This window comes from Cnephaeus nilssonii, assembly GCF_951640355.1.
Source record: "Cnephaeus nilssonii genome assembly, chromosome: 1".
NCBI classification, from domain to species: domain Eukaryota; kingdom Metazoa; phylum Chordata; class Mammalia; order Chiroptera; family Vespertilionidae; genus Cnephaeus; species Cnephaeus nilssonii.
Window position 1 is genome coordinate 69,374,191 of NC_137072.1, and position 10,162 is coordinate 69,384,352.

General features: G+C 36.7%; 1 protein-coding gene across 3 annotated transcripts in view; it reads left to right on the plus strand.

The window, feature by feature from the left end:
* Positions 1–7,360, plus strand: part of CNOT6L (CCR4-NOT transcription complex subunit 6 like) — a 100,229-nt gene extending 92,869 nt beyond the window's left edge. For all 3 annotated transcript variants that reach the window (XM_079769650.1, XM_079769649.1, XM_079769651.1), the window contains exon 12: positions 6,326–7,360. In XM_079769650.1, the coding sequence (XP_079625776.1) occupies positions 6,326–6,538 (213 nt within the window). In that variant the 3' untranslated portion in view covers positions 6,539–7,360. The remainder of the gene's footprint in view (positions 1–6,325) is intronic.
* Positions 7,361–10,162: the final 2,802 nt, after the last annotated feature.

Consider the following 10,162-nt stretch of genomic DNA (forward strand, 5'->3'; position numbering starts at 1 on the left):
AATCATGAAGTGGAAAAAATGGTTTAGAAGTTGAATCTAATTTTTAGTATTTTTGCTATTAGAGTAGATAATAATATCCAGTGATGGTTGGTTTTGTTCAATTCACTCATATGCAGTGATGTGCTAGTAAATATTTAATAGCTAGTTTTCGGGGGAAATGAATCCCTAATCTGTAGTGTTTGCTGATTTCTGTGGTATAAGTACTCCCACTGTAGTAGATTTCAAACTCCCAATATACTACCATTGAACACAGAGTTGGGGTGAAGTGCTAAGAAAGCAGGTACTAGCCAACTCTAACACACTATTACTCTTGTGTAAGTTTGAAGGAAAACCTCCAGATTTAATGATACACAGATTACTATAGGTTAATTCCTGTTTTTGTGACTGTAGTGATATATACTAAACACACATACACAGACACAGAGTGTGATACATCTCTACCAGCACAGTCCTAATAAACCTAAAATAAAGTTCCCCAAAGTAAGTGCTACTAATTCCATAACTTTTATTGTTGTTTTGGTATTTGTTTAGGTAGAAAGACCAAATCATTTCTATCTCCTCTAGGCTTCCATAAAGGTTACTTGTTCATAAAGTTTAAATTAGAGAAACAAAATTTGAGATATTACTCATCTTCCTCAGTCATCTGAATTATTTTTAAATCCTTTTGAATGTTTTTCAAAAGATCTTACATATGTTTTAAATAAAAAATGTTATTGAACCATTTACATTGCCCAAATAAGTATAGTTAAAGAACCAAGAATACATGGCTCAGAGAGTGTTTGCTGTTTGAATATGTAGGATAGGATGAGAAAGAAGGAGAGCTATAAAAATCTGTGGGAAAGAGGAAATAATTAGTTCTATACCAATATTGAAAGCAATTAGTAAAAATGGGTAGGTAATGGCAAATATTAAAATGTCTTGTGATTAGCATTAAATACAGACCCAAATGCAGTATCCAACCATTGCATCAGTGGAGTGTTAAGTTTTATTTACTTGATTTAGCATTTGTTTACTTTCTCAGTCCTTGAATAAGTTAGAAATGTAGAAAAGTCGTACTTAGAACTCAGATTCATTTAATCTAGAACTGATTTGAAAAGGGTAAATAGGAGTATTACTTTTAGACCAGGCCTTTTAGTGAGTTTGGGATACTATAACAGAATACCATAGACTATATGGCTTATACAAAGACAAACTTACTTCTCACAGTTTTGGAAGCTGGAAGTATAATATCAGAGTGCCAGCATGGTCAGGTTCTGATAAAGACCCTTTTCTGAATTGCAGATAGCTGTATCTTATACCCTCACATGGCGGGGGTCCTGGGTGCCTGCGGCTGGCCAGAAGAAGGGAAGCCCAGGTCCCAGGTGCCTGCGGCCAGTCAGAGGGAGAGAATCCCGGGTCCCGGGTTTGGGGGCCAAGGCAGAGGCGGTTAGGAGCTATCAGGCAGGCAGGGGAGCAGTTAGGGGTGATCAGGCCAGCAGGGAAACGGTTAAGAGCAATCAGGCTGGCCAGGGAGCAGTTAGGGGTGATCAGGCAGGCAGGCAGAGTGGTTAGGTGTGATCAGGCAGGCAGGGAGGCAAGCAGTTAGGAGCCAGCGGTCCCGGATTGCTAGAGAGATGTCCAACTGCCGGTTTTAGGCCCGATCCTGTGATCGGGCCTAAACCAGCAGTCGGACATCTCCTGAGGGGTCCTGGATTAGAGAGGGTGCAGGCTGGGCTGAGGGGACCCTCCCCCCAGCCCCCCCGTGCATGAATTTCATGCACCGGGCCTCTAGTATGGTATAATTTTAGCTCATAAGCTTTTTATTGTTTTTACTTTTTTCTCTAATACAACTCTACAGACATGATATAGTCTTTATTAATATAAAGTTACTTTTCCATGGTATAGTCTTTTATAAAAAAGAAATAGTTTGATTCAAAAAAGGTTAAGAATCATTAGTCTATAACCTCCTTTGTGACTATGATACAATGGATAAATGTATGTGCATATGTACAAATATTTGGGCAGGTTCACAGACTTGACCTTGCTAAGTGTTTTGATAAGAGCTTTTACTCTGATTTTTCAAGCTAAAAGAATAGTTACAAGTGATGCCTCCAATTAAATACATCTTATTTCATTTTGGGTGGTGGGCACACAGTACAATATACAGATCTTGTAACATAGAAATCTATACCTAAAACCTATATGATCCTTTTAACCAGTGTCAGCCCAGTAAATTTCATAAAAACATTAAATAATTTGGAAAAATATTCATCTTACTTTCTGTAGTGGCTACCATTTTTCTCTGAGTTTGCAAAGGATTCTAACTAGCAGCTGATGTGCATAATAGTCTAATAAAGCGATAGAATATAAAAGGTTTTATCTGACATAAGTAATTGAGAATATTTTAAAAGGGTAGTCTCATAAAGAAAAGTGAGACCATTCTGACCCTTGTTAAGTTTTTTTCTAAAATGTTACTGCAAAAGTAAGCATTAACCAAATGAAGGGATAATTCGCTGTACTAATATCATTTGACTATTTGGACTTAAGAGTTATTAGTGGCTCATGGATTCAAGTAGGTTTCTTTATTTGTGGTAAAGTAAGATTAAGGAACTGTTTGTTATTTTGGTCTTGGTCATGTCAAAATTAGCAAACTAAGGTAATTGTTTCTAGAATTTCATGACTATATATATATATATATATATATATATATATATATATATATAGAGAGAGAGAGAGAGAGAGAGAGAGAGAGAGAGAGAGAGAGAGTTCTTTTTCTTTTTTAGGGGGTAAAGTATCCTATTTCACTATGATGCCATATAAAATATTAGCTGAAACTCATTATTTATAATATTTATATTTGTAAATAAGTAATTCCAGGTCTGGAGATATTTCTCCATGCTTGGGGTCAGGCTCTCTTGATGTGGGAGGTAGAAAATTTGACTTTACTCTTGCATACACACCTGGGGCAATAAGAGCACAATAGTTGTGTGTTTTTTTATTGTTCAAAGCATTACATATGTCTCCTTTTTCCCCGAGTGACCCCTCCTCCCAGCCACTCCAACCCCCCAGGACAAGCCCCCACTGCCGCCTCCGTTTCTCTGTTTATTGGTTATGCTAATATGCATGCATACGTGTCCTTTGGTTAATCTCTAACCCCCTCCCCCTCCACTGTCTTCTCTCTGAGGTTGGACGGCCTGTTCAGTATTACCTTGTCTCTGGATCTACTTTTGTTCATCAGTTTATGTTGATCATTATATCCCACATATGAGTGAGATCATGTGATATTTTTCTTTCTCCGATTGGCTTATTTCGCTTAGCACAGTGGTTGGCAAACTGCGGCTCGCGAGCCACATGCGGCTCTTTGGCCCCTTGAGTGTGGCTCTTCCACAAAATACCACGTGTGGGCACGCACGTACAGTGCTATTGAAACTTCGTGGCCCACGCACAGAAGTCGGTTTTTGGCTCTCAAAAGAAATTTCAGTCGTTGTACTGTTGATATTTGGCTCTGTTGACTAATGAGTTTGCCGACCACTGGCTTAGCACAATGCTCTCCAGGTCCATCCATGGTGTTGCAAATGGTAAAAGTTTTTTTTCTTTTTTATAGCAGCGTAGTATTCCATTGTGTAGATGTACTACAGGTTTTTAATCCACTCATCTGCTGATAGGCACTTAGGCTGTTTCCAAATCATAGCTATGGTAAATTGTGCTGCTATGAACATAGGGGTGTATATATCCTTTCTGATTGGTGTTTCTGGTTTCTTGGGATATAATCCTAGAAGTGGGATTACTGGGTCAAATGGGAGTTCCATTTTTAACTTTTTGAGGAAACTCCATACTGTTCTCCACAGTGGCTGCACTAGTCTGCATTCCCACCAGCAGTGCACGAGGGTTCCTTTTTCTCCGCATCCTCGCCAGCACTTGTCGTTTGTTGATTTGTTGATGGTAGCCATTCTGACAGGTGTGAGATGGTACCTCATTGTCCTTTTAATTTGCATCTCTCTGATGATTAGTGACTTTGAGCATGTTTTCATATGTCTCTTGGCCTTCTGTATGTCCTCTTTAGAAAAGTGTCTATTTAGGTCTTTTGCCCATTTTTTGATTGGATTGTTTATCTTCCTTTTGTTAGGTTGTATAAGTTTCCTGTAAATTTTGTAGATTAAACCCTTATCTGAGATAATATAGGCAAATATTGATATGTTCTCCCATGCAAAGGGCTTTTTTGTTGTTCTTTCTCAGGATTGCTGCAGCTATTCAGGGTCTTTTTTTATTCCAAATGAATTTTTGGAGAGTTTGTTCTAGGTCTGTGAAATATGCCGTTGGTATTTTAATGGGGATTGCATTGAATCTATAAATTGCTTTGAATAGTATGGACATTTTAATGATGTTGAGTCTACCAATCCATAAACATGGTATGTTCTTCCATTTGTTTATGTCTTCCTCCATCTCTTTTTTCAATGTCCTGTAGTTTTCCAAGTACAGGTCTTTTACCTCCTTAGTTAAGTTTATTCCTAGGTATCTTTAATTTTTTGGTGCAGTGGTAAATGGGATTGTTTTTTTAGTTTCTCTTTCTTTGAGTTCATTGTTGTCGTATAACAAAGCCATAGATTTCTGGGTGTTAATTTTGTATCCTGCTACATTGCCAAATTCATTTATTAAGTCTAGTAGTTTTTTTATGGAGTCTTTGGGGTTTTCTATGTACAATGTCATGTCATATGCGAATAATGACAGTTTTACTTCTTCTTTTCCAACTTGGATGCCTTTTATTTCTTCTTGTCTCTGATCGTTATGGCTAGCACTTCCCAGCACTGTCGAACAGGAGTGGTGAAAGTAGGCATTCCTGTCTTGTTCCTGTTCTTAGGGGAAATTATTTTAGTTTTTTCCCATTGAATAAGATGTTGGCTGTAGGTTTGTCATGTAAAGCTTTTATTATGTTGAGGTATGATCCCTCGATTCCCACTTTGCTGAGAGTTGTTATCAAGAAAGGGTATTGGATTTTGTCAAATGCTTTTTCTGCATCGATTGATATGATGATGTGATTTTTGTCTTTCAATTTGTTTATTGTGATGTATCACATTTATTGATTTGCAGATATTGTACCATCCTTGCATCCCCAGAATAAATCCCACTTGGTCATGGTGTATGATCTTTCTAATGTAATGCTGGATCCGATTTGCTAGAATTTTGTTGAGAATTTTAGCAACTATTGGTAATCAAGCATATTGGCCTGTAATTCTCTTTCTTTGTGGTGCCTTTATCTGGTTTTGGAATTAGGGTAATGCTGGCTTCATGGAAAGAGCTAGGAAGTGAAGAGTACAATAGTTTTGAAACTTACTGATCAGACAGACTGAGAAACACTGCTAATCCTATATAATCCTATATAATAAAAGGCTAATATGCAAATTGTCCCTTTGACTGAGAGTTCTACCTGGAGTTCAACCAGGGGGCGTGGCAGATGGCCAACTGCCTGTGGCCCCTCCCCCATCCGGCTCTGCCCCCAGTTGCCCCCCCACCCTGATCGGGGACAGGGCCAGTCAGCCAACTGCCTACAGCCCCTCCCCCAGGCCAGCTGGATCCCACCCGTGCACGAATTCGTGCACTGGGCTTCTAGTAATATATATGGTCCCTGCTGAATATTTTTTGCAAAGGTATTGTTAGGCAGGAAGGAATCCAGAATTTAGAGTATACCAGGAATTGTGAAAATGAGTATTCTAAAGTAAAGAACAAATTAGAGCAATTAACTGCATGCAGTATTTTGTAGGTATGACAAATAGGGAAAGCTGAACTAGGATTAGCAAACCTGAAAACATGCTTTACTATGGCTTCTTTCAGATGTGTTTGGATATTTTGATGTGCTGCAAATAATTGAAAATAATTCCAGTTATCATTAAAGGAATTAATTTGAATGATACCTTTTCATTAATTATACTGGTATATGCATTTTATATAAAGATCCTTATTTTCTACTTATTGTAGCTGTTAGAATCACTGCAATTTCCATAATGCTTATACTGATATATTAGATTTTACTAACCCAAGCAAGCAAATTCTAAAGATGTGTAAACATAATTTGGTGTGCTTAGCTCCTCAGTTTGCTTATCACTTATACACACGTGTAAGACTTTGTTATTTCAGTAGGGTACTGTTTCCCTTTTGTGCCACTTTTATTTCATGTAATAACCCATTGAAGACTTGAGCCTTATTTTACCCATTGTCAAGACAACCAGACGTACAGTTCATTCAGGTATTTGGCTTTTGAAATATATGGATTGTTCTTGTATATATTAAGTTTTTCTTTTTTCTAATCATATGTTTTTCTCTTTTTTTCCAACTCCCAATCTCTTTTCAGGGCGTAATTGACTACATTTTCTATTCCAAGACTCATATGAACGTGCTTGGTGTCCTGGGGCCTTTAGATCCTCAATGGCTGGTTGAGAACAACATCACTGGGTGTCCACACCCACACATCCCTTCAGACCACTTCTCACTGTTAACACAACTTGAACTCCACCCTCCACTCCTGCCTCTTGTCAATGGTGTTCACTTGCCTAATCGGAGGTAGTGGAGTACTGCCCCGCAAAGACGGGGATCTATTGCTATGGACCTGTACAGTTGTAAATCAAAGTATATAGGAGTGAAGTATGGCCATCCTTAAGCTGCTTCTTCAGGTTCTTTTCATTATGTGTTTGCTATAAGATTTTGTACATTTTTGTGCATATTGGCATCATTTGGCACTAGAGCTGGAACCAAAGTATTACTCTTTCCAAATTTTTAATTTATAACATGTTTTTAAAATCGACCTTCTTCATATTATATTAAGAGTCAGCATTCATAATTGATAAATCACCAATTTGAGGCCCAACAACAGTGTATTTGTTTTTCCAAAACAAATATTTTCCTTTAAATGGTTTCAAATGAGCCAACCATTTTTGTAAAAGGCAAATTTTAAAAACGATGTAAGATTTTAAACTTAATGGTATGCCTTGCAGGGAAAACTTTCTTGAATTTATGTTTTCCATTATAACAAACTGATTTTTGGCTCCCAAAGTCATTTGCACATTAACAAAGCATTTACATTTACTAGATCTGTACATAAACTATGATATAGCCTATAGCCATAAGAAAAATTGAGACATTAAAGATGGTTGCACAATATGCTTTCAAAATCAAACAGTTAACTGCACATGACAGTTTGTTGGGCAAACATTTTTTAGTTGGTTTTGTTTTGTTTTTTGTTTTTTTGAGGAATCACTCTGAATTTTGTTCCCCTTTTAGTTATAGACTTATTGGAAGTATTAATTTTAAGCCCGACTCTCCAGTTTATTTATAGGGAAACAGCAGGTAATTTTTACTGCCACACATTTTGAAAATAGAATTTTTGGTATATTTAGGAAGCCCACAAAATTAGTGTCTAGTATTTTTCATTATTCTCATCCACCCTTTTCTGCCTGGTTGTGCTGGAAAAAAATGTATTATATGATATATGTCATTTTTGCTGGTATAGTCAAATGTTTAAAAAATAACTACTGAATGAAATGGCCCTGATCAAAGTTTTAGAAGATGAAAGCTGTCCAAGTATTTAATGTGTTTCCCAAAGTAGGTCAAGTGGCTATTGGTTTTGGCTTTGGGGGGCAACAATAGAAAGAATTTGGGAGAGAAAGAGACAGGGAGTAGTTGAAAACCTTGGATCATTTTTCCTGACTCTAGTTGCCAAATGGCCATTACATGCTTTAAATCTTTGTTTCTATTGTCTGTCAGGGTTGAATTAAGAAGCTACTGGTTTATTCCCAACTCTTGATGTTCTTTAGATATGTTGGAATCCTTTTTTTGCCCATGAGGGGCCAGTTGAAAATCTATGACTCGAGGCAGTGAAGATAATATCATTTTCTGGGGGCGAAATTGGTTGGCTACTTGATGTTAATTATGGCACAGTAACAGGAAAAGGTTGTGTCTGTGTTTTTAAGTTTTTCTTTATTCTGCTTTTTTGCTGCTATAAAAGTTTTCTGAATTTATATTTTAAACTTTTCATGCACTTTACTGTTTCTAGTCTCAAAATGTGATATTTTTAATAAACAAGAAATTTTCCATTATGTGAATGAAATTTTAAAATAAAATAGCCTATATTTGTGTCTCACTAATATATAAAGTACAAGTCAAATTTAAATTATTTAATTAGTTTTAAATGTATACAATTAGTCTCCTCTTTCAAACCTGACATCTTAGGCTGTTTTATTAGTCTTAAATGATGCTTTTCCTTTGGTTATTTCATACTAATTTCTTCCGTAGTAAATCAGGCTATAGAATATAATATTTCCCTGAAGGGTAATTTTAATGGGATGAGGGTGGTGGGATGATGTGATACCACATATGGGATTGCATCAGAAGGTTTCTGTAAAGCCTAAACTCCCTTTTAAAAGTGCCTAGTGATGAGGCGTTGTTTGTCATCTATTAAAATTGGAATGTCATTGTAGTTGAGTGAAGTTTGATGTAAATAAAATATTCTTTTAAAAATGTTAAAATATCAGAAGAAACAAACACACAAAGAGACAACCCTTAAGATGACAGATTTTCCTCAATGTGCAGGTATCCCTTCTTATATACCTCAAGCATTCAACATCTAGCCATGCAAATTGGTTACCTGAAGTATAGTACTGGAAAGTAGAATAGCATGAAAAACTTAATTTTGTGGACATTACCTTTTTTTGTAATCAGCTACTGTATGTGTTATTTTAAATCCTTTGTTTTGGGTGGGTTTTCTGCTCTGGAGGTATATGCACTAACAAAACATTTTCCTCCTTTCATATAGGCATGTTAATTAGCAATGTGAGCAATATTTCCTACCATACTTCACTCCCAATATTTTTTGAGATGTTTGTATAAAATGGAATTTAAAGTTCACTTATGATTGTATATGAACCACAGAGGAGCCCATTTATTAATAAAAACTTTTTTAATAGTTAAATGTAGAGGGAAAATAAAATTTGGGAAACATTGTAAACAGCTTAAGTTTATTTTGTGTATGATCGAGGCACTCTGTTGCAGGAAGGTGTGTAATTGGGTTCTCTCTGCTTCCAAATGCACTCTTTCAGACCATTCATTATCCTGTGTATTTTTAATGTGGTTTTAATAAATGTTGGTAGTAGCTTTGTTGAAGTAGGTAATTGTGTTATGTTTTGGGTGGCACACTTACTTGGGGCATGGTGACCCAAATTTCATGTGCACGGTTTCCCTTCAGCCCACTGCCCAACCTTCACGTACCCTTCACCCTCTGTTACCTTTGTAAAAGGAGTGGTATCTGTTTGAGCTGCCAATTCAGATGATCAGAAATGCTGCTCTCCTCAGTATTGTCTTGTTAAAACCCATGCCATTTGGAACTTTGGCAGTGACAAGCCAAAAAAGGAAGAGGTGAATGACATATGGTATATATTCAGTGAGAATAAAATATTTATGCTCATATGCTTTCTAGTTCTTAGAATAAGTTAATAAGCTTCATGCCATTGGGCTGCTGCATATTTTAACTGAAGATAAAGGAAAATTTGGGCATTTTTAGATTGTGCTAATGTGTTTTTTTAACTGTTAAATATGATTTCTGGTATTTATCTAAGAACTGGAGTGTTCTTTAAATTTATTAAAACAGTGTTGTTTGAGGAAAGGAAAACTGCACTGTTTGCCGTTACAGCAGCCATGCAAGTGCATGTGAAGTCACCCACTTTCTCAGGCATCAGTATCCGCCTCATAGCTTTACACATCGTGATGGGGAATATCGCAGCATCCTCAGGACTGACATCTGGGAAAGGCTCAAGTCCCTTACTGCTCCTTGCTTGTTGACTTTGTTTTAAAATATTGTGCCTGGTGTCAACTTTTAAGCAACAGCACTGCCTAAAAGCAAGCAGAGAACAGAATCCCAGCACCATTCTATAGGCAACTTTTTAGAATTCAGATAGAGTAAATCTGTTCAAGATTTATGATGTTTTATGTAAAAAATTTTTGTACAATGTAGCTGAATGTTTTTGTTTTTCATATCCTTGATGTAAGGCGTGTGAACGATTGTTTGAATATCACATGTTAAAGTCAGGTATGGCACAATGGGTTCTGAGACCAGCTTTCCCCCTCCCATTTGCCTGTTCCAAACTCTTTGTTTTCAAATTACTTTTCTGGTATTCATAGGCAAATATTTAATTTTGCT